Source organism: Nannobrachium achirus (genome assembly GCF_963921795.1).
Source record: "Nannobrachium achirus genome assembly, chromosome: 20".
In the NCBI taxonomy this organism is placed as follows: domain Eukaryota; kingdom Metazoa; phylum Chordata; class Actinopteri; order Myctophiformes; family Myctophidae; genus Nannobrachium; species Nannobrachium achirus.
In genome coordinates, this window is record NC_137827.1 from 9,415,236 (window position 1) to 9,440,738 (window position 25,503).

At 42.9% G+C, this 25,503-nt stretch overlaps 1 protein-coding gene across 2 annotated transcripts; it reads left to right on the forward strand.

The window, feature by feature from the left end:
• The first annotated feature begins 274 nt into the window (after positions 1 to 274).
• Positions 275 to 23,781, forward strand: snx6 (sorting nexin 6). Of its 2 annotated transcripts, none has more exons than XM_080751263.1 (14): positions 275 to 287; positions 490 to 540; positions 1,423 to 1,527; positions 2,904 to 3,014; positions 6,000 to 6,121; positions 7,784 to 7,907; positions 8,270 to 8,365; positions 12,424 to 12,529; positions 13,477 to 13,552; positions 14,703 to 14,742; positions 16,052 to 16,138; positions 17,660 to 17,819; positions 18,671 to 18,756; positions 20,311 to 23,781. In XM_080751263.1, the coding sequence occupies exons 1-14, from the start codon at positions 282 to 284 to the stop codon at positions 20,362 to 20,364; spliced, it is 1,224 nt and encodes a 407-aa protein (XP_080607389.1). In that variant the 5' UTR covers positions 275 to 281; the 3' UTR covers positions 20,365 to 23,781. The 2 variants fall into 2 exon arrangements, with proteins under 2 accessions (XP_080607389.1, XP_080607390.1); XM_080751264.1 differs by having other exon boundaries at positions 277 to 287; positions 493 to 540.
• The last annotated feature ends 1,722 nt before the right edge of the window (positions 23,782 to 25,503 follow it).

Sequence of the window (25,503 nt, forward strand, 5' to 3'; positions counted from 1 at the left end):
CAACATATGGGGTGCCAACTTCACGGAGGTCAACCAGTGGTATTTGCAGCTGTTGCTACTGCATACATAGGGAGGGACACACTGCAGGTACACAGACCTACACACTCAGCCAAACGTGGGAGCGGTTTGCACCGCTCAAAAAACTAAAACTAAATAATAAATATAAATCAGATCAAATCAGAGCACTTCACTTTCCGACCACTGACAGCCACTTCCCGCGTTACGTCACACAACGTCCTCACGTGACTTCCGCTGGTGCCCTGCTCCACCCGTCAGCAGCCATGATGGTGAGTGCTCCTCTCTCCAGCTCTCTCCCTGCCTACAGATCCATCTATCTTATGTTTCTCTGTCCTCTCAGTTGTCTCTGCTGTCCCAGACAGGCCGTTCACACATCATCCTGTGTCGCCCGGCGGGCCGCCGGCCGCGTCGCGCCCTAACGGCGTCCCGTTTTAACGTGTTTGTGTGTTTGTGTTTGTGTTTACATCCAAGCAGGAAGGGCTGGATGACGGCCCTGACTTCCTCTCCGAGGAAGACAGAGGAGTAAGTTGATTCTTTTTTTTTTTTTACATTAGGATGCTGATCATTACTGTGATTTGTTTATTGTTCTTTATTAAGAGTTTTTCTTTTGAACGTTAAACTTGTCTGATGAATTAAGGCCGCCGCCCTGGTGGAGCTGCATGATGTGATCACTGTGCAGTGCATGTCGGCTCAGGCTGGACTGGAGCGTTTATTGGGCTCAGCTGACAAAGCAAAACATTCTCTGTGTCCCACACTGGCTCCCAAACACTGGGTCGCGGACCCTCATTTATATGGGTCCCATTTTTTGTTTCCGATTTTTTATTATTATACTACTTAAAATAATTTTCAAAAATCATCCCCAAGAAGCTATAAAGATTTTCATGAATTAAAGAAAGATGCAATGATTTTTTCCAAGTTATTTCATTATTTAATAAAATAAATCTAAGAAATAACATAAATTAGAAAACAAATGTTTATTAACGTACAAGTGTTATCAGTGTCAGTGACTAGCTAGTAAAACATGAAGGAAAGAATGGACAGCAACTCACAGATCTGCAGGCTATGCGACCAATCAGCAGTGTGTCACATGCCTGTCACTCGCATGTTTGTTTACACAAGCGCGCACACACACACACACACACACACACACACACACACACACACACACTGACACACACACACACACACACACACACACACACACACACACAGGGTTCGTCTTATCTCTTTGAGTGTCAGTGTGTCTTGTATTATTATTATGAACAACTGCACATATATACAGGAACCACACAAAATGTTGGTTCTTATTGTGTGTGTGTGTGTGTGTGTGTGTGTGTGTGTGTGTGTGTGTGTGTGTGTGTGTGTGTGTGTGTGTGTGTGTGTGTGTGTGTGTGTGTGTTCCAGCCACGGCCAGTGAACGTAGACCTGCAGACGGATGCGACGCTCCAGGTTGACATCTCTGATGCTCTGAGCGAGAGGGACAAAGTCAAGTTCACAGTTCACACCAAGGTACGACTCAGTAGATCTGTAGACAGATGGAGGTAGTAGTGGTAATAATACTACTACTAATACCAATAAGACGCCCTAAGGGCGAAAAGCGACCTCGCCCTAAAGGGCAGGACGGAATTAATGTGCAAGTGTGATTCGAGTTGCGGTTGGTTGTTTAAGTTGGACAAAATATTTTCCCAAATATGGATATGACTAACGTCTGACATCATAGATGTCTTATGTTATAGACCACATGAGACACACAATAGGTCCATATATGGGCATTCCAAGCTATGGGCATAGATAGATACCTTTAATACATAGATACCTTTATTATCCCAAGGGGGAAATTCAGTAATATTGATGACATCAGGGATCTCCATATTTGGGCAGGTCAGCTATAGACACTGGGGCTTATGTAAATAAATTCTGTATTGGCCATATATATGGAGTGTCCATATGTGGGCATTGCCAAATATGGGTCAACAATGTGATGTCACAACAGGTCAGCTGCCGCGTTTGATAGTAAATTCTCCCTACAGTCGCAAATACCCTTTTATACTGTTTGTATGGCACCTTTCACACAGGGCTGCAATTCAAAGTTCTTCAGTGTTCGGGTAACTTCCCTAAAAAAGAGAGAAGTCAGACATCATGAAATATTATACATATCGATTACACCAGGTAAAAAAAACATAACTTAGGCACAAAACATGGGCCTAAACGAACAGGCATAGAATACAATACAATAGTCTCCTATCTTATTTGACCGACTTGTGTTGACGTTCGATGCTTTTTGTTTGAGTTTTCGTGTACCAATGTTTTTGAACGCTAGGAAAAATGCTGAATTTTAAATAAACGGATTGACGTAATGCAGCAGCTCTCGACATTGAATTGATCATGCTTAGCTTTTCGGTCTGCGTCTTGGCCAGGTGCTGACCATTTAACCCGGGCGGGGCGCCCAGGCTAAAATGGGCTACCGGAAAGCCGGAAACCCTGATTTTGCGACCACTGGTTCTCTTTTTAGGATATTTTTGGGGCTTAGAACCTTTATTATCTGCTAACGGGGAGAGATGGCTAATGACATGCAGCAAAGTTCGTCAGGATCGGGACTCGAACCTGTGACACTATGTCAGGCATCAGAGCATATGTGGTATGCGCCTGGACCGCTAGGGCAGCGGGCGCCTCAAAACAAGCCCTATTTTATTTTGCTGCTATCAAAATTGCCGAAACGGGAGCTTGTGGATCCGCTATTTTTGAAAGGTTTTGGCAAATGATGTCATGACAAATCTTCTCCTGTGTGTGTGTGTGTGTGTCTGTCTGTCTGTCTGTCTGTCTGTCTGTCTGTCTGTCTGTCTGTCTGTCTGTCTGTCTGTCTGTGTGTGTGTGTGTCATTACAGAGCACGCTCCCTAACTTTAAGCAGAATGAGTTCTCTGTTGTCCGTCAACATGAGGAGTTCATCTGGCTACACGACTCCTTCATAGAGAATGAAGACTATGCTGGCTACATCGTAAGTCCTAATAGACCCAGGTCCTGATGTGTGTGTTGATAAGGCATGTCATATCTAGGGATGGCAAGCGTACATTTATATGCAGGCACTGACACACAGGCTTGTCCACCTGCCCCCCGGCAGGTAAATAAAACTTTGGGGTGCGTGGAGTTTGCTTTCAGGTCGCCCAACCGGGCAAGTGCTTGTTTGAGAAGGGAGGCAACCGTCTATAAACACAACACCAGATATCTGTATAAATACCTGAACGTGGCCAGAACGAGTGTCTTCTGGTCTGTGGAATGTAAAATAAGAGCACTGTTTACCTATAATGTGCTGTTTTTACTGTTGCTACACAATTATAATATAACAAGTGTGAAACCATTCAATCATACGGTTGTGCTCAAAATTATTCAACCCCCCTCTGCAAGTCTGGTTTGTTTATTGGCTAAATTCACAAACTGACAACTGAATGAAATAAATAAATCAAAGGCTTAAATAGTTGCATCAGATGTGCAATCTGGACTGACTAGAAGCTTGTTGACTGTGTTTAGAGCAGTTAGAAACATGGCTAAGTCTAAGGAATGGTCAGAAAAGGTTCAGAGAAGAGAATTGCTTTGTACAAAAAAGATAATGGTTATAAAACAATTGCAAAAGACACTGAATGTCCCAAAAAGTACAGTTTTGAGCATAGTTCACAAGTTCTAAGTCAAAGATCATTTTATAATGGACGATTTACTTTTCGGGCAAGTGGGCATGATCTTTGGGCAAGTAGAACATGACCTGTACTTGCCCGACGGGCAAGTGCATGTGAGACCTTAGTGTCAACCCCTGTATATCCAGTATATCACCTTAAAGGAGTAGTTCCCCCCCAAAATGACTTTTTTTCTATTGATTAGTCACGCCATGGAGAGTAGAGTTCAATAATATTTTTAGTTTTTTGTCGCATTCCTAAGACAAAAATGTAATAAATGTACCCCCATTCGTTCCGGATGGGGACCCTTTTCGAAACAGGTCCCCATCTGGAATCAATGGGGGTAAATTTACTTGAATCAAATTTTTGTCTTAGGATAGTGACAAAAAACCCAAAATATTATTGAACTCTACTCTCCATGGCGTGACTAATCAATAGGAAAAAAAGTCATTTTGGGGGTGAACTACTCCTTTAAAGATCCTGCTTATGGATCCTATGTAGAAGGAAGGCACTGGAAGACGCAGGTAACAGAGTGACAATTAGGGATGGGACGATAAGCGATATTATCGTTTATACATTTAAACCCTCTATAATTGGTAAAAGGTACTTATAATATACAAAGTCTTTTTTTCACTCTATCAAATGTCTTTGCCAACAAAATAGCCATTCTACAAGCTCACATAGTGTTGCACTGCACCTAGTTTTGAGCGTGTAGTTCTGCTATTTTCGGCAAGGACAGATAAAGGAGAGGTCGCAAATTCACCATGTCATGCTAGGTGACGCTATTCGTTTTTTTTTTTGTATGAAATTGTGGGAAGATCGGCTAGTTAGTGACTTGATAGATAGAGAATATATAGATAATGGTTGTATTACTATTACCTAGTGATTATGATAGTTAAGGGTTGTAGTAGTTGGTGATTTGTGTGTGATAGCTTGATGTGTTGATTGTACAGTTGGTGACTGTGCTGTTAAAGAATAGTGTACGGTTGCGGTACCAACAGAGCTACTGAGAGGTAGATAATTGTATTACTAGTTGGATTGTGTTGTGTGCTGCTGTGTTTGAGGTTCAATGTTCTTTATTTGTACCCAAGGGTACATTTGTTTTGCAGAAGGGAAATGCAGCAATCCAGTTAAAAGCTAGACATCACAACCTGTACAGATTCCAGATATCAAAACAAAACCAATACATTTTAAACACACTAATAGAAGAAGGTCATGAGAAGTGCTTTTACACACACATTCGCTCACACACTCTGAGCTTAAGTACCGTGACTAGGTGAGGTGTATTTTCTTGTACTGTCGCAGTTTCATTGTGTATGTGCAATGGCTGCAGATACTATATAATATTTGTATAAAATGTGTGGTTTATTTTCCCATGGGCCAAGTTTTAGTAAGTTTTCAATGCGTTATTTTAACTCCAAGAAAGATGAATCACTTCAGGACAGGTGACAAACTCCTCAACTACTAGTAGGCCGTGGCAGACTCAAAATGATATATGTAATGTGCAGATTTCAGTGTGGGCCTGTTGTCATGTTTGGTGTACAGAATGTAAAGTAGAGCATTGTAGACACTAGACAGAGGTTGATGCTAACGGTTGCCCGCCTGCCCGTGGAAAGTAAATAAAACGTTCTGGCAATTGGAGTTTGCTTTCAGGTTGCCTGACAGGCAAGTGTGTAAGAGTGGGGAAGCAACTGTATTTAGTTTGCTATACACAAGATGTCTGTGAAATTTAAAATAAGTTATATTTAGATATTTGGCATAAATGTGCAAGTAAAGTACTCATGCAATCATACAGAGATATTGATTGCAACCGTCGGGTTGCAATGAAAACCTCCACCGGCTGGCTGTCAGTCAGTCCCTCCGTCAGTCAGGATGTCCGTCACGTCACACTTTTGGCCCTACTCTTATCTCAGGTACCGTTGCGCCTATCTATGCCAAACTTTGCACACACACTCCTTGGCTGGCAAACCACAACCTCCACCCCTGATTTCTCACATGGCCCTCTTCTAGCGCCACCATGAGGTTGCTGACCTGACGGGCAGTTGCTTATCTCCCATTTAGGGAGCCTTACTGGTTTAAGTATTGACTGGTTATTATTAAAGATCAATCCTCAAATTGATTTCCAAATGTTCTCATAGACGCCCGACAAAGCTGGTTGGCACAGTGGTGGATTTAAACCCACAACTTCTGTGTTGGTGGGCAGGACTTTACCACTGTGCCACCCGGGGCCAATAATGTTAGTGATGAGTGTTTTGTGTGTTGTGTTCAGATAATGCTAGTCCTAATAGATGTGTTGTGTTGTGTTCTGTGTTCAGATCCCGCCTGCCCCTCCCAGGCCTGACTTTGATGCTTCCAGAGAGAAGCTGCAGAAGCTGGGGGAGGGGGAGGGGTCCATGACCAAGGAGGAGTTTACCAAGATGAAACAGGAGCTGGAGGCGTGAGTCATTTCTCTGTCAATTACATTACATTCAACAGAGCTTTATTGGCACGAGAAAACATACGTTTACATTGCCAAAGAAAGTGTCAAAATAATACAAATTTAAAATGGGGAAAGTATGTACAGTTTTGTGTTGAACTGCGCTATGTCACATTACGGTGTATAAAGCTTTTTGAGTTAAATAGGAGCAATCCCTTGCAGTCACTTTCAGACAGCATTTCTTTCTCAAAACTATTTAAAAGCCTTTAAAATGCATTTAAAGGTAGCAGCTCTGTTTATGTGCGGTAGGTCTAATAATAATAATAATAATACTACACTTTATTTGTCTAACACCTTTCATGACATGAAATGCAGCTCAAAGTTCTTTACAGAGCAGAAATGAAGTGCTTAACAGAAAAAGGTACACATGATTAACAATAAAGCAGAAAATAAAATAAAAACACAAAACAACATTAAAAACATTTAAAACATCAATAAGGAGTACCATAAAAACGAAACCTTTTCAAAACCGTGCGGACATAATTAACATTACAGGGATTTCAAAATCCGCTAAAAGCAACAGTGAAGAAACGGGTCTGGAGCTGTGCTTTAAAGCTATCCACAGAGGCTGCCTGTCTTAGGTGTACTAGGACCTTATAGTACACTTAGACTAGGGTGACCGGATGGCAGCCCTTTTCTTGGGACAGTCTCACATTTCCATCACTTTTTAGGCGTCTCACAAATTGAGACGCTGTCCCACGTTGTGACTGGCAGGCTGCAGTGTACAGAAATAAATCAATACGTCGGTGTTGAGAGGTGCCCTGATTGTTGCTGAAGCTCTTAACATGAGCACACAGCAAGCTAGCCTGGGCCACACAGCACTGCTCAAGCAGCCCGTGAATAAATGATAGGGTAGGCTATGCTTTTATGGAACGGGCAACGGACACATTTATTTTGTCGAGAGACGCTGTTCAAAGGAACGGCTGCAGCACCGTTGATCTAAACAAAAGGGAAATGGGACAGAATCAAGTTGGAACAGTTATTTACAAGCTTGTTTTAAAAGCAACGGTTCAAAGTGAAACAATGTAATTGTTACATTTTGAACCTATCCTCCTAATAGTTAGTTGGCTTTCTGTTGTAAATCGCTCTTGTTGTCTCTTTTCCTGCTAGATATGTTTTTAAGCCTGTTAAACTGGTATTACTTAAGTAACAAGTTGCTATTTCATAAAACAATAGACAAAGTAATGTTAAATATGATACGTAGCCTGAGAGGTTAGTTCCCCCTGTGCGGTACTATATGGGTGTATTCAGTGATGTGCAAGACCCATACACTGATGTGGCAATCAGGTGACCAATTGGGTGGGTATTTAAGGTCACCTGAGTCTGTATTCATCCTGATTCCCTTGCGTTTGTTAGGTGCTGTTTGCTCCCACCACCACTATTGCTGCTATTAGTTCTATATATACCTCTCCCTGCTCTTAATGGTTAATGATGGCTTTCTAATTGTGCTGAGCAGGGAGAGATGTTGCAGAGCCTGAATGCCAAGATGAAATATTACAATGTATACTTGCACTCACAGTTTACAATAAATAAATATTGGTACTTGATTCTATATTTGTTCATTCTTTATTGGTTACTATTCGTGAGTGACCTGACTGAAATGACTGTCATTGTGTGTTACAGGGAGTACTTGGCTATCTTTAAGAAGACGGTAGCGATGCATGAGGTGTTTCTGTGTCGTGTCGCTGCTCATCCGGTCCTCAGGAAGGACCTCAACTTCCACGTGTTCCTGGAATACAATCAGGACGTGAGTACACTTCCACACTACTAGAAACCATTGGTGCTCTGTGTTTAGATTCTAGCACACTGTCCTGAAACGAATACCATGCCATTCACCCTCCTGTAAAAGTATTGCAAATGACCTCAAAATTGTACTTTTGTACCGTTAAGTACAGTACAGCCCCACCGAGCGGTCAGCGCGGTGAGCGTGAGACCGGCGGCAAAAAGTAGGGCGAGAGGTTGAACAGGCTAACAGACTCGTTACCTCTGATACAACCGTGCTAGCCGTGTTAACTTTTTATTAACCACTTGACCACTAATACTCAGTTGACCACAGAGTCCCCCAGTTGTTGTGTTGATGTTATTGACATGTTTTTGACCTGTTCTCAGCTGAGTGTTCGAGGGAAAAACAAGAAGGAGAAGCTGGAGGATTTCTTCAAGAACGTGGTCAAGTCAGCAGACGGAGTTATGGTGTCTGGAGTGAAGGTAACACTAGGGATGGAGCTCGTTAATTTTTATTGATAATGAGCACCTTATCGATCATGCTTATCGAGCCGGGCTTTTATCGAGCCTACTATTGAGCTTTTTCTAATATTTTGGGGAAAGACTTGAGACAACAATAAATTCTGAAGCTTTTCTTTTATTGGCCACTAGTGAGTGACTTGAGCTTTGTGCTTCAGTAAAGGTCTACATACATTACATTTCTGGGCATTCATTTTAAAAATCAAACAAGAAAATAAAAAATAAAACATATTCAACAACATGCACCATTTAACCACAACATGCAACATGCAATAAATGTACAACAAATTGCTCCTTCAAACTCAAAGTTAAAGAAAATAAATGTTTTTTTTTGTAAAATAGTCTTTTAATAAAAGCACAGTGCTACTAATAAAAGCACAGTGCTAAGTGTTTTTCTGAAGAAAGATTAGCATGTCTGCCTTGTCAGGCATCAGCCTGGATCGCTCCAGGCTGATGGTATCCCCAGCAGTGGAGAAGACCCTCTCTGAGGGAGTTGAGGAGGCTTGAACACAGAGGTAGCTGTTGGACAGTTCAGCTAGTAGTGGCAGGGTGCCTCTCCTTCCCCACCACCACAGGACAGGGTCTTCTGCCATAGAGACTGCAGGTAGGTTTCTATAAAGAATGATCTCTTGGCGAACACTCTGAGCCGTGGTCACCTTGTTTGGCTGGATTGTGAGCAGCTCTTGCTCCTCCTCTGCAAACAGCTCCTCCAAGGCGCTCTTCTTAGGCTGTCGTGGAGTGCCCGCAATCACAGGATGCTCTTCTACCAGTGTGCCGTCATCCATAATATCATCATCGCCATCATACTGTGCCTCCTCCTGGGTGGTGTCACTGTCCTCAGGGTCTAGGAACTGCTCTGCCTCTGTGATAGATAAATAGATAGATAGATACCTTTATTATCCCAAGGGGGAAATTCAGTTGTCCAGTTGTAGCACAGCAGTATACAGTTATTTACAAAGTTACATAGAAGTAAGAAAAAAAGATAGATAAGAGAAACAAAAAAAACTAAAAAACAAGAGCAGTACAGTACCTGTGGCATTGGCTGCTATACAAGCTTTCTCTAGACGGTCCCAGGTGGAGTCGCTGTCACTCTTCGCTTTGAACCTGGGGTCCATCGCAGTCACCTCTTCCAGGAAGGCATGGATGTGGTCCTCCTGGTAACGTGCAGAGAGGTCCGTCCAAATCTTGTGTTTAATGGCAGACACAAACAAAGTGTCTTCCTCCAGAACTGCGAAGTGCTCCTTCAGTTTCTCGAGTATAGGAAGGATCTGACCGCAGGTGGGGCTCTTCTCACTTGATACACACACTGTAGAGGTGTACAGGATCTTCATCACCTTAGATAGATGGATATATAGATGATACCTTTATTATCTCACAGGGGAAATCAATTTTAAATGTATTGTATTCTCTGTAACAAAAAGAAAATCTAATAAATATATTGTAAAAAAGAAATAATAATAATAAAAAACATAATATAAACAGTGTAAAAAAAAGTTGTCACAATAAAAGAAGAATATAGAATCATACCTTGATGAACTGCTCTGGTTTGGAGAAGTCCTCATCAGTGACTTTGTCCAGTTTGTCCCTCTCCATTGGTCTTCTTATTCGTTGGTCTATTGCTGCAGCTAGAAGAGCTGGATACTGTTCGAGGAATCTTTCAACCATCAGGAACAGAGAGTTCCACCTGGTTTTGACGTCCAGAATCATTGTGTGTTGAGGAAGTTTGAGGAGCACCTGCTTTTCTTTCAGTACAGTTTTGGCCATAGTAGATCTCTTCATCCACACAATGACTGATCTCAGTTTTGCTGCCCACCGGGTCACTGTGGGAATGCAGTATACCTTGTGTGCTGCCAAGTTGAGGGTGTGGGCAAAGCATCCAATTTTGAGGAGGTCCAGCTTTTTCACAGCAACAGACATGTTGGATGCATTGTCCACTGTAATTGCAAACACCTTGTGTGCAATTCCAAACTCCTCCATCACATCCCCAATCTCCACTGCCACTGTATCGCCAGTCTGTGCCTGGTAGACGGCTTTGGTCCGGAGAACCTTTTGGTGAAGTTTGCCTTGGTTGATATAGTGTGTGGTCACAGTGATGTAGTGGTCCTGTGCTATGCTCGTCCAGCCGTCACTTGTAATGGCTACCTTTGCCACATTTTCGAGCTCGGTTAGGACATTCTGTCGTTCTACTTCATACCATGCAGGGATTAGGGTGTTGGACAGAACAGTCCTGCAGGGAGGGGTATAACGTGGATTGAGGGCATTAGTCATCTCTCTAAACCAGGGTGACTCAACTGTGGCAAAGGCATGCAGCCCCTTCACCACAAACTTAGTGACAGCCCTGTGGCATTCATCTGCTTTGTTTGGTGCCATCTTTCTGGAGGCCAGAATCTGATTATAGGGGCTTGGTGCCATTTGAGGGCCAGGGGGTGGAGATGGAGGAGAAGCTGTGGTCTTGCTTGCTGGGGAAAGCTTGGGCTGATCACCATCTAAAAATAAACGAAGATGACAAAAGTTTGACATATTTTAATCTTATAAAATAGCCATTTATAAATGCAATAAGTGTTAATGTTAAATGGCTATATAGTTATGATTTATAATCATAATCGTAAATATAAATGTAGTATAGGCTATAGTATAATTTTACAGTACTATTCACTCTTTTATAAACAGAAAATGCATATTTATTTATTTATTTATTTTCCATTATTTCTTCCTTGTTTTAAGCAACAACAAAATGTCCATTGCACCACATTTGACTAGGCCATTCAAATGCAGTACTTTTCTTACAGACAAATAAAGTAACCTTTTTACTTTTGGGATATATTTGAAGAAACTAAATATGTTGTGTACCGTCTCTTTAAAAGTGTAATGTATAAGTCATAGTTCGACAGTGTCACGCACCAAAATATACCCAATTTACAAGCTCACAACGAGTCTGCTCACACAGCGCTGTGAGCTTGTAGATCTGCTCTTTTCGGTAGACTGAGTCGCACATTGAATACGTCACGCTGGCAACATCACGCTGGCGACGCCACAGATTCATTCGTATGGAGTGAAATATAACTCTATGGCAGGGATTTGAGTAACCCAAACGGATTATTATCAATGGAACTATTAATATTTTCAAGCACCACATACCTTGGGTGGAAGAGAACGGTTGTCCCGCTTCTGCAACAGCCGACGGCACCGGCGGTGTTTTTCGTCGCAGACATGCAAAGGTATTGCACTTGGGTCTAATGTGATGCACTGAGGACAAGTGCCTCTGCATAGTAGAAGTGTTCCCTCCTGAGCATGAAACAACCGTGCTGCATATATTGCATTTGGCTCTCCCCTTGTCTTTTACAGTAAAATGTAACCAAACTCTTGAGCGTTTCACGCGTTCCACCATAACCATTGTTCAACGGCACCTCGCAAACAACACAGCAATCAATGACGCAACCTCCCGTCCCGGCCCCTTATAGCGGCCCATGACGTGACGTCATGACCCGATAACAGGCTCGACAAGCCAAAAGCTTATTGATACCCGGGTCTCGATAAATTCAGAACCGGGTTTGTAATGGACCCGGTTTTCGGGCTCCATCCCTAGGTAACACATTTATATTAATCTTTATCTTGAAGGGTTGAATGACTTTAAAATACAATTTACAATTTACAAGCTCACAATGCCTCGTTGTGAGCTTGTAGATTGGCTATTTTCGGCAAAGAGGTTTGGTGTACATAACAGTGAAAGGTCAAGTTTATTAGGCCTAAGTATTGACGGTTCAAGTGGTTAAATATCTGAATACACAAATTGACATGAATCCAAAATACATTGATGATGTGCTGTCAAACAATGAAGTCCATGAGAAGGTTGTGGGGGTCCCTGCTTCATTGCTCTCAACTAAGGGGTCCTTGGCCTGAAAACGTTTAAGACCCCTGATCAAGGATCATGGATAAACCAAGAACCTATCATCAGTCGAAACAGTATAATATAAAAAATAGTAATGTTTTATAATGAAGATTTTTTGTGTGTGTGCTTTCAGGATGTAGATGACTTCTTCGAACACGAGAAGACCTTCCTGTTGGAATATCACAACAGAGTCAAAGACGCCTCCGCTAAATCTGATAAGATGATCAGATCCCATAAAAGTAAGTCTCTCCATCTCTCTCCTCTCCATTTCTCTTGCAGTCAGTGGGTCGGTCACTGCGTCATAGCCAAGCACCACACAGGCATTCCACATTCTATATCTGATCTTTTAGTTTATTTAGTTTTTCCTCACATGTATGCCCTATTTTATACTTTGTTGAAAGAGTCTTGCGCAAAAGCAGCTAAAATAACCTCTCTACAAGTTCACAATGTGTCACGTGTGTTTTGAGCTTTTTAGAAGTTTTGAAAATGCCTTCCCTTCTATTTAGACATGATACATTCCCCTAGAGTAGGACACCTACTGGTTGACGAGAGGTATTGCCTGAAGCTAGGAGAAATGTTGGGGTTTGAATCCTGGCCAGTGGTGTGATATGGATTTTTGAAGTGGTGGCCCTCTAAATTCATGATGTCACATGCACGTCACGTGCATGGTCTGAAAGGATAAACAGCATTTTGCGTTACGGGCCTGAAAGGTAAAAACGCATTTTGCGTTCCCGGTTAATTATAATGATGATAATTATAACTTTTTTGGTGCCATGATTTTTTCTCTTCAATGTCCCGCGATGCCATGGTCTCCATAGACTTCCATGTAATTTATAGTGCACGAATCGTGCACGCCCATACCTAGATGATGCACCACGTGTGTGCCCACTGTTCACAGCTTTCAAACAAAAAAATCCGCTTTGAAATCCGTTCAGGCATTCATGATTTATCAGCCATTATGTTTTCTTCAGATGTAAACAAACATGGCTGCCATGTTTGAAAGAATGGGTTGGTATGGGGGTTAAACAAAAAAAGAAATCTTCAAAAACGGCCCAAACTCGGGAAACTTGGGGTTGGCACAGCGGTGGTACCAATACAAACTCGGGAAACTCGGGGTTGGCACCATATGTGATAATAATGTGAACTGAATGTGATTCAGATTGTTTTTGTTTTTTCTTTGTCTCAGATGCTGCAGATGACATCAATAGAATCGCTTCCACGCTCTACAGCTTAGGAACACAAGACAATACTGACGTCTGCAAGTATGTACTTATTACACCACTACTGCTAATAGTTAGTATGTACTTATTACACTACTACTGCTAATAGTTAGTATGTACTTATTACACCACTACTGCTAATAGTTAGTATGTACTTATTACACTACTACTGCTAATAGTTAGTATGTACTTATTACACCACTACTACTAATAGTTAGTATGTACTTATTACACCACTACTGCTAATAGTTAGTATGTACTTATTACATTACTACTACTAATAGTTAGTATGTACTTATTACACCACTACTGCTAATAGTTAGTATGTACTTATTACACTACTACTGCTAATAGTTAGTATGTACTTATTACACTACTACTACTAATAGTTAGTATGTACTTATTACACCACTACTGCTAATAGTTAGTATGTACTTATTACACTACTACTGCTAATAGTTAGTATGTACTTATTACACCACTACTACTAATAGTTAGTATGTACTTATTACACCACTACTGCTAATAGTTAGTATGTACTTATTACATTACTACTACTAATAGTTAGTATGTACTTATTACACCACTACTGCTAATAGTTAGTATGTACTTATTACATTACTACTACTAATAGTTAGTATGTACTTATTACACCACTACTGCTAATAGTTAGTATGTACTTATTACATTACTACTACTAATAGTTAGTATGTACTTATTACACCACTACTGCTAATAGTTAGTATGTACTTATTACACTACTACTGCTAATAGTTAGTATGTACTTATTACATTACTACTACTAATAGTTAGGGATGAGACAATAATCGTTATCGTTTATCGTGATAAAAAAACAATAATCGTATCATGGAGGTTTAAAATAATAACGATATATTTCTAGGTCTTAAGCGCTCTATTATCTCATTAGCGATTATTCTATCTATTACTCATGCAATTAGAATTGCTGATCTACAAGCTTGTAGATTATAGATCTGCTGTGTTGTTTTTTTTATTTATTTTTTTATTTTATTAAAACTTTTTTACCTTTTTTTTAATGATCAATAAAAGTGATTATATAGATGATTGTTGCACACCAAAACAAATTCCAAATCAACCGTAAGTTCTGTTGGCAATGAACAGTTGAATATTTATTATTATATGAATAATGAATAGAAGCCTGTGTGTTTTTCAGGTTTTTTCTGAAGGTCTCGGAGCTGTTTGAAAAAACAAGGGTACGTATTTGTTAGTTGTATTTAAAAAAAAAAGCTTTATAAACTCACAACGCATCGCTGTGCGACATGTTGTGAGCTTGTACAGCTGTGTGTCAAAAGATTTGAATATTGTGGAAAAGTTTGTCATTTTCTGTAATTCCATGAAAAAAAAGTACCGGTATCCCCTTTGTCTGATTTCTGAATCAAAGTTTTCCCCTTAAGCCGACTACAAGATTGTGCTTAATAAACTGCAAGAGAAAACCATAGCTAGCATATCGTCGTTGTTGGCTGAAAACCTTGCATGTCCAAAACCGTTCGTTTTGCATTTTTCATTTTAAAAATGATTTAAACTAGTGAAAACAGCCGATCTACAAGCACACAACGCCTCGCACCGCGAGGCGTTGTGTGCTTGTAGATCGGCTGTTTTCACTACTTTTGTGCGACGGCCTTGTACGATGAAGCAGGGCTTTGCTTTGCAAAAGAATATACAAATTTGAAACTTGGAAATACGAGGTTTCCGCCCGACAGCGACGATATGGTGCTATGAATGAAGGATAACCCAGCTTTGCATAGATTGAACATTACAAACAAGAAGTGGAGTGAGCTACAGCTTTAATCGGGCCTAAATATGTACGTGATACAGCGCTGCGCTTACCTACCGTATTATAAAAGCCCGACCCAACCCAAACATATACGTGACAAATTGAGCCAGGCCCAGCCCGCACCGTGCCGACCCGTCGGGACCAGTCGGGCTCGGGCTGATATTTCAAGCTCTAAAGTGAGCTTTAACAGTTCATTAAGGCCCTGTTTTGATGTTCAAATAATGTTCACATAAGTACTGCTTTCTGTTCAATGACGGCTGTTCTATTCAAGTTTCTTTTTTTTTCTTTTTTCTTTTTTTGATTGACTCAAGATCAGCAGATTCACACAAAGTTAATCAATGATATTTCAGCAAAATAAATGTTTCTATTGTCCACTTCCTCAGCTTACCCCTAGGGGGCACACATACCCCATTTGAGAACCACATATTTTGTTAAACACTGGCCTGGGAATTTATTTTAAAACACAAAATGACTATCCTTCTTTGATCATGGATGTTTAAGGATTTAACTAGTATAATGATTAACTGGTTATGTCATTGAGTAAAAAAGCAGTTATCTGGTTAGGCTACCTAACACGTGTGTGTGTGTGTGTGTGTGTGTGTGTGTGTGTGTGTGTGTGTGTGTGTGTGTGTGTGTGTGTGTGTGTGTGTGTGTGTGTGTGTGTGTGTGTGTGTGTGTGTGTGTGTGTGTGTGTGTGTGTGTGTGTGTGTGTGTGTGTGTATTTGTAGAAGATAGAGGCACGGGTTGCAGCAGATGAGGACCTGAAACTGGCTGACTTACTGAAATATTACCTAAGAGAGTCACAAGCTGCTAAGGTAACGCTGTCTGTCTCCTACACTGTCTCCCTCTCAGCTGTCCTACTGTCTGTCTCTCCTACACTGTCTCCCTCTCAGCTGTCCTACTGTCTGTCTCTCCTACACTGTCTCCCTCTCAGCTGTCCTACTGTCTGTCTCTCCTACACTGTCTCCCTCTCAGCTGTCCTACTGTCTGTCTCTCCTACACTGTCTCCCTCTCAGCTGTCCTACTGTCTGTCTCTCCTACACTGTCTCCCTCTCAGCTGTCCTACTGTCTGTCTCTCCTACACTGTCTCCCTCTCAGCTGTCCTACTGTCTGTCTCTCCTACACTGTCTCCCTCTCAGCTGTCCTACTGTCTGTCTCTCCTACACTGTCTCCCTCTCAGCTGTCCTACTGTCTGTCTCTCCTACACTGTCTCCCTCTCAGCTGTCCTACTGTCTGTCTCTCCTACACTGTCTCCCTCTCAGCTGTCCTACTGTCTGTCTCTCCTACACTGTCTCCCTCTCAGCTGACTTTTTCTGTCTCTCCTACTGTCTGTCTCTCCTACACCGTCTCACACTTCTTACTGTCAAGTAGGCCATACATGGCAACAACACGTGGGTTTAAGACCAGTATGTTATATCCGTATGTTATATCAGTATGTTACATCGATCCCACCCGGCTATAATTGGTGGTCTCAAAAGATGCACATGGATGCCATGGAATGAGGAAAGAGAAATTGTCCAGTTTTGATTATTATATTATTAAAGTTAGATCTTGTGGAAGGAAGGCTGCTTCAGGCAGTGTTTAGAACCATAGAGGTAATATATAAATAGAGCTATTCTTTAGAACCATAGAGGTAATATATAAATAGAGCTATTCTTTTCAATGCAAGTTGCTGATCCGCTGCCAAATACATATCTGGGGGTCATTTGATTTTAACCGATTTAGTGCCATTCCCGAGAATACTCGTGAAAAGTACTCGAGTACCCTGAGTGCCGATCCCGAGTATACTCGCGAAAAGTAATATATTACTGTAACGGTGGTTATCCTACCGGGTACAATGGCGGAAGGTTCCGAGCCGATCTCCGTCGCTGATTTCTCATCATCACGGATCCACGAGCACAAAATAGTAATCCCATAACATTGAGGCAGACGGGGAATCTCATCTTTAATCTCCAAACAACACTTTCAAGTGGGAGGATGGCAATAGATGCTCGCTAATAAAACACATGTTGAAAAGCTCCGTTCCGCCATTACCCAACACCACGTGGACGACGAGCGTCATGACGTCATGACGCGATGACGTCAGACCGGAAGTGTTAACGCTATGGACTTCTGGCCTTCAAAATAAGAGACAGGCCGTTAATGGAGCCAGCGAGAGGCACTCTGGACATTTTCTGGGGCACAGAATGGGTTAAAAGGTTTGAGATCCACTAATATATAGAAACACAGGCTTTCCAGAAAACTCTTTAGGAGACGTTGTATTTATAGAATGGGGTTGTCAGGTCTAAACGTCTCAATCTGTCCCTGTCGTGTGTGTGTGTGTGTGTGTGTTCCAGGACCTGTTGTACAGGCGTGGCCGTGCCTTGGTGGACTATGAGAACGCCAACAAGGCCCTGGATAAAGCCAGGGCCAAGAATAAAGACGTCCTTCAGGCGGAAAACACTCAGCAGATCTGCTGCCACAAGTTTGAAAAGATCTCCGAGTCGGCCAAGCAAGGTACTGTATATTCTGTCTGTCTGTCTGTCTGTCTGTCAGTCTGTCTGTCTGTCTGTCTGTCTGTCTGTCTGTCTGTCTGTCTGTCAGTCTGTCTGTCTGTCTGTCTCTGCACGTCTGTGTCCAGGGACGTCACACCAAATTCTGGGCCCTGGGTACAAGGATTCACTGCGGGCCCCCCATGAATGTTAACTATTGAAAAATAGCAGATATACAAGCTCACAGCGCGGCACCGAGTGCCGCGCTGCGAGCTTGTAGATCTGCTATTTTTGAAAAATCGTGAAAATGTGTGCCAAGAAACCTATGTTTCCATGTCAGTGGTGCTCAAACTTTTTCATGTGAAGGACCCCCCCCCCCCCCCCTATCTCAAAATATTTAGTTCCAGGGACCCCCCCCCAGAAGCAAAATTTGAGTTACAAATCTTCACTTCAAAAAATACATATATTCAAAGATTTGCGCACATTTTCACGACTTTTCAAAAATAGCAGATCTACAAGCTCGCAGCGCGGCACTCGGTGCCGCGCTGTGAGCTTGTATATCTGCTATTTTTCAATAGCTAAAGTTACTAGGGCCCCTCCACCTTGGGCCCTGGTAACTCAGTCCCACTTTCCTACCCCTTGTGACGCCCCTGTCTGTGTCGATTAGTCATTGTATCTTAGAGAGCCTGGCTTCAATTGTTTAGTGTTACGGTTCAAAATGTGTCTGCTCATTTTCTTTTGTTTCATCACTTCCTATTGTTTATCCTACATCATGTAGGTATGAGTTTTATCTCCTGATTGGATAAAATTGGTATCCTGGTAAGTCGGTCCACGTTATTATGAAATAAAAATGTCTGTGTGTTTTTGTGTTCTCAGAACTCATCGATTTCAAGACGAGGCGAGTGGCAGCTTTCAGAAAGAATCTGGTGGAGCTGGCCGAGTTAGAACTCAAACACGCCAAGGTACACAACACTGTTCTCCACTAGGGCATTCACAGAATGTTCACATATTCGAACCACTATACGAATAAGATCCCATGGAACTCCAGGTTTGGAAATGCTAAGATGTGCCTGGACACCTTAGGCACTCAATGTGTTCATTGTGTAGAAAAAAGTCCTCTCTTTCACACACTTGTGCCAGTGTACCAGTGATCACCCTCCCCTGTGCCAATGTTGGCACCCATACCTAAGGTTGCACCCATACCTAAGGTTGCTTGGGGACCTTTGGTAGATCTGCTGTTTTCACTACTGTTGTGCGACAGCCTTGTATGATGAAGCAGGGCTTTGCTTTATGAAGAAACTTACAAATTTGAAACTTGGAGATTTCCTGACAGTGACGATATTTACTCCCCCGTATTATGTTGGTGTGCCCATGGATTCTTGGGACATGAAAAGTGTGCCCATGCAGAAAAAAGGTTGAGAAACAATGGACTATTATAGTGACACAAGGAATGAGGAGTGCTAGGGGGTGAGGTGGAGTCTTAAGAGGTGAGTTCTAGGGGGTGAGGTGGTGAGTGCTAGGGGGTGTTAAAAGAGTCTAGGACACTATTTCCCAAACACTGGGTCCGGACCCATTTGTGGGTCGCTGACACATTTGTATTGGTCCCTTAAAGTTATACTGTGTAACTTTTTCAATTAAACAAATCTTACATTTAAATCGCTAAACTATTAAATCACCCACTCCGTTAATTTCAGCCCCGAAAGGCTTCTCAAAATATGTTTTCTATGAGCCTGGCCGGGGACCGGATTTCGCGGCAAAATGACGTCATCTGCATCCTTCCGTATACGTTGTCTCCCGGATCATACACTACCGGCCAATCCCAGCGCGGATCATACACTACCGGCCAATCACAGTGCATCTTGCCATCTTCTCAGGAAGTAGCTTGCCTCATCGTAACAACAGCATTTACCTTGGTGTAGGGGACCGTAACTCCCGAACATCTGGTCGTAGTGGGACGCGAGACCCCTCTACGGATGCGTCTCGGCGAGGCGCAGGAGGCCGCGGACCACCGGGGCGGTGGTCCGTGGCAGCCCCGGGTGAAAAACAGCCGAAAAAAGCAGACGTGACCACGGTTTTCTGTAAAATACCTGCAATACCGCTAATGACCAGTTGTTGAGCAACTTACGCAGTATAACTTAATTTTTTATATCCTACATTTTGTTTTTAATTATTATTTCAAAAGATTAAAAAAAAAAAAAAAAAAAATCCCCAAAAATGTCATGAATTCATTTTCATGGATAAAAAAAATCGGGCTCAGCCCTATTAGCACGACTGGTTGTGCGTTGGACTGGCGAGTGGGAGTCCCGGGTTCAATCCCCACTTCCGCGCATCACTACTCAATGATGATCAATCACGATGTTCTAAGTAATTTAATTTAAAATAATCAAACGTCTAATCTCCCTGTTGGGTCCCGAGCTAAAAGGTTTGGGAGCCACTGGTCTAGGACACTTTGCCCAGGGTGTCTTAGGAAATGAAAACGAACATAAAACTAACCTGAATGCATTGTGTGTGTCCAGGGGAATCTTCAGTTGCTGCAGAGTTGCCTTGGCGTTCTGAAAGGAGACAGTTAACTGTCTGTCTCCTCCAAGCAGACAGACGGCTTCCCTCCCAGCATCCCTCCGTCTGTCTGTCTGTCTACAGATGGCTGGACGGACAGACGTCAGGAGGTTTGATGAACGGCAGAAGAAGAAGAAAATACATTCTGGGACGCAGTGTTTTTGACATCAGAGAAAACTCTCCCCCAACCCCTCTCTCTCTCTTTCCCTCCCCCCACCTCTCATCATCAGTGGTTCTCACAGTGGTGCCCCCCCCCCCCCATAACATGTGTGTACAACATGTGTACATTTGTACACACTCTCACATAATCTATCATACAGACCTGTAAGGCAGGGGTTTTCAAACTGTTTTGACTCAGGACAACCCTGTAAATAACTTTTTCATCACGGCACCCCTGAATTACACTGTTAATTTTTAGAATCTTAACATCCTATTGGAGAAATGTCCGTTTCCATCGAAACTGACTGAAAATAACGTTATACTTGACGTTTAACCACTTGAACCCCAGCATCCCTATTCTGGGGGGACGGTTCTACAATAGCCAATCTACGTTGTGACGCGTTGTGAGCTTGTAGATCGGCTATTTTTGGTGAAGAGAGTTGTCATAGATGGAAAAAGAACTCATCAAGTACAGTGCAAATCAGGTCTGTTTTACTAAGCATAGTGAAGTGATATTGATGTAGTGATATTGATGAATTCCAAATATTATCAAATGATCTCGCGGCACCCGTGGACTGCCATCACGGCACCCCAGGGTGCCCCGTCACGCACTTTGAAAACCCCTGCTGAAAGGGTCCATTGGAACCCCCTCAAGCAACCTAGACGGTCCCCGGACCCCACTTTGAGAACCTCTGCCTCTACACCATTTAAACATGGAAGACACCTAACACGTTTTAACACTTTTATGGTTCTCATCCTGGGGACCCCCAGGCCCACACATCCTGGGGACCCCCAGGCCCACACATCCTGGGGACCCCCAGGCCCACCCATCCTGGGGACCCTCACCCCCAGCCCCACCCTGTCATTACTTTCGGGGTAGTCTCGCGTAGCCAGACAACTATTCCACAATCTCCGAATGCTTTATAGAGTCTGGAACGGCAGCTCCCGAACGGTGAGTATCGGAAGTAGCCAGTGCTGCACTGAACTGTAGTCCCATTGGAAACATAACAAAAACACAATAGCTCAGACAAAGTCATACGAGCGGCCTATTCTTGTTATGGGTGTATAGAAAACGTTTGAAAACATCATGGAGGTAACACCAATAACACCAGAGAAAGACGAAATAACGGCCCCAGAAATATTGAAAGGAGACATAACGCTTCCAGTAGGACATGTTATTGCTACTGCACCAAGGGAGCGGTTGCGTCACATCCGCTTTATCTCGCGCTCATCGTTTCTATTTCCGTTTGCCAGACTGTATGCCGGGAGCATTTGCCCAAATCGCGGAGGCAACAGTCTGGCCTCGCGAGACTACTTTCCAGGTGACCTTCGGTGAGTGAGTCACTAAAGAGGGTTCTCAAGTCATTAATTAGTCGTCTTCAACCAGGTCCAGTTAGTTTTTTTGCACACGGATACAATCCTGAACTGGGACCGTAATGTAGCTGGTCTGGGTTCAGTTGTACACGCACGGCCACACACACACACACACACACACACACACACACGTGCACGCACGCCCACACAAGAGCCAGAGTGAAATATCGGCCATTATTTTGACTTTGTTGACGACGTCGGTGTCTGAAATTAAAATGACGTAGACAGACTTTTTAACCACTTTCGGCCTGCCGTCCCCATTTAGAAAGGCTTTCCAAAACGATTGAAAAATGGCCCATCTGCAAGCTATAGATCTATTAGACGATAGAGGTGGTTTAATGAAAATAAAGTTCAGATCATTGTGTGTATTTTTATGTATACCGGTATTTACTATTTACTTGTGCATCAAATATGGGTCAAAACCACAGGCTCTAACATAGAGGTTCTCAAAGTGGATTCTAGGGACTTTGTGGGTTCCTTGTTGGGGGTCTACATTGACCCATACAAGTCTGTAACTCTTAACAGTGTACAAATGGAACCAAATAGACCCTGATGGGTCCATTTCGTTCCATTTGTACGCTGTCAGACAGGGTTCCCACGGTCATGAAATTCCTGGAAATATTTTGAAATTAGAAAAATATTTTTCCAGTACCGGAAAAGTTTTGGAATTGATCAAGGGTCCTGGAAGGTCCTGGAAAAAATAGCTATGCATTGTCTTTGGTTATTGATTTTGTTAATACCTTTGAAATGACAAATTAAACATGGGCCAAATTGTCAAATATTAGAGGCAGAAATTGTGAAAATAGCCGATCTACATGCTCACGGCGTTGTGAGCATGTATATCTGCTATTTTCACAATAGAACCGTGTTATACAAAATTCCTCAACCCGTAGTGCTTGTTAGGGTGGGGGTCCCCAGTTAAAATATGATTATTTCGGGGGCCACGGCCTGAAAAGGTTGAGTGAGAACCACTGGCATACACTGCCTGTCTTTGGGCATTGCGCATAGGAGTAAGCGACCTGTTATTGAGCTGAATTATTGTTATATAGTCCTGGAAATTGGGTTAAATATTCTGGAAAGGTTTTGGAAACTAATTGGTAAAAATGTGTGGGAACCCTGGTCAGAGTTAAGGGGAGATCTTGAAATGTGAAAGTTTGAGAACCACTGCGCGCGCGCGCGCGCACACACACACACACACACACACACACACACACACACACACACACACACACACACACAGTAAGATCTGTTCTCTTCTGCAGTGAATCTGGGAGGCCGTTGAGTTTCAGTAGACGTTTCAGTGCTGCTTTGTTACCGTGTTGAGTGCAGCTGATTGGCAGCAGCTGTCTGTCCCAGTTACTAACGATCTGTTTAATCATCATCTCACTAAAGTAATCTCCTTTTTTTTTTCTCTGTAATTTCTCTTTCTGTGAATCCGTCTTGTCGGACATAACAACTCCGTCTCGTTACTCATTAACGCAGGTTGGCCTGTCTGTTAGGAAAGTCTGTGGCCTGTTGTGGTTCTTCTTGGCCCCGTTTGGCCCATCTTGGAACCCAAAACTAGGGTTCGACTGTTTTTTCTTTTATCACTGTCAGGGCAAGAGCTGGTGTGTTGACTACGCGTCTGCTATACAATTACAATACCGGTTGACCTTAAACCTTTTAATTTCAAGGACCAGCATAACTCTGGACCTTAAGGGTCCATTTGGTTCCATTTGTACACACTGAGTTACAGACCTGTAAGGGTCCATTTGGTTCCATTTGTACACACTGAGTTACAGACCTGTAAGGGTCCATTTGGTTCCATTTGTACACACTGAGTTACAGACCTGTAAGGGTCCATTTGGTTCCATTTGTACACACTGAGTTACAGACCTGTAAGGGTCCATTTGGTTCCATTTGTACACACTGAGTTACAGACCTGTAAGGGTCCATTTGGTTCCATTTGTACACACTGAGTTACAGACCTGTAAGGGTCCATTTGGTTCCATTTGTACACACTGAGTTACAGACCTGTAAGGGTCCATTTGGTTCCATTTGTACACACTGAGTTACAGACCTGTAAGGGTCCATTTGGTTCCATTTGTACACACTGAGGGCGGATTCACACTGCGGTCTCGAGACCGGTCTCGAGGCTACTTGGCAGATGTTTAAACCGGTTTTGACAGTGTGAAGCGTGCGGTCTTCCTCAGAAACGGATAGCCTCGAAACCACCTCAAGAGGTAGTCTCGAGACTGCATTGTGCGACCTCGAGACCGGTGAGCCGCAGTGTGAAGCAACCGGCCTCAAAAACGGTATTGATGTTGAACGTGACCTCATATAATGTCGACGAGTCAGCCGTCGGCACAAATAAACACTGGGTAACAGTTGTCGACATGGCCATGGGATCAGCGACTTCATCTCACAGAGAGATTGCTTGCTTGTAGGACTGTCTTCTAAAATTCGTTTATATGTTTTATATCACCAGTTAGCCTACTACTGTGGTGCGCTGGACTGGTGTCATGTACTTCCAATTGGGAGAAGTAGCAATTGGCGAACAGTTATTTATTGTCTCGCACCAGCGCACTGAGGCAGGGGTGAAAGTGAGACGGGACGGCCAGAACCGGCGCTCCGTTAAAACATTCGGAACACGGGACTGTAATCTAGGCTGACCTAGGATCAGATTCAGGTCCGTTATTAGCCGCGAGGCAGCGACATGAAGTATGGCTGTAACTGTGAGATGATGGTTATGCTGCTCTGGGATCAGATTTACAGCGGGAGGGGGGGGGGGGGGCTTGGTGCGTGCGTGCATGCATGTGTGTGCGCTGTCGCCCGTCGGGAAAGAAAAGCAGAAAGAGAAAGCACTAGCCTACAAGTTAAACCATGAACTGTTAAACCATGAAAACAAACCGAAAATGACTTACCGCTGTTGATAGAAAATAGCCTAAAAGTATTCCTTTATCCCTGACTTTTGTTTCGATGTTATAGATTCCTTGGCACATGCTTGTGCACTGCTGTGCCTGCTTGACGTGCCATTAATGTGAATATTAAGCCACAAGCGTTTCAGCCATGTTGATTATTAAATAATTAAAATAATAACGTGCGCTGCGCTGCATGTCTCGCTCATCATTCTGCACGTTTATGCGCCTGGAAAATAGCAGATCTACAAGCTCACAACGCGTCGCGGATGCAAGGTCAGTGTGAGCTTGTAGATCAGCGACACAGGTCAATTGATATGCAAATAGGCTTGTTTGTCTTGTCGAGGTGTGGGGGGTGCGAGACCCAAGACCACTGCAACAATGTTCCACACTGCGCTGTCGCGCGTCATTGAATTGTTACACCAACTTTCGTGCCTGAATTTATTGGCAACCACCATCAGCAATGTCGCATAGTTGATGACACTATGTGCATACCGCCACCTATAGGACCGGGCTGTATAGTGCTAGTGATCTCCAGGGAGGCCAGAAGGTCTGCCAATGTGAATGCTGGCCAGCGTGAACCAGCAACCGGTTTCAGAATCAGTTCTAATCAAACGGATTGCAGTGTGAATCCGCCCTGAGTTACAGACCTGTAAGGGTCCATTTGGTTCCATTTGTACACACTGAGTTACAGACCTGTAAGGGTCCATTTGGTTCCATTTG

What these genes read in the sequence shown, in the direction of transcription:
- snx6 (XM_080751263.1), top strand. An exon ending in AGCTGTTTGAAAAAACAAGG is followed by an intron (nt 14,743 to 16,051) that starts GTACGTATTTGT and finishes GTGTATTTGTAG; the next exon opens with AAGATAGAGGCACGGGTTGC. An exon ending in TAGAACTCAAACACGCCAAG is followed by an intron (nt 18,757 to 20,310) that starts GTACACAACACT and finishes GTGTGTGTCCAG; the next exon opens with GGGAATCTTCAGTTGCTGCA.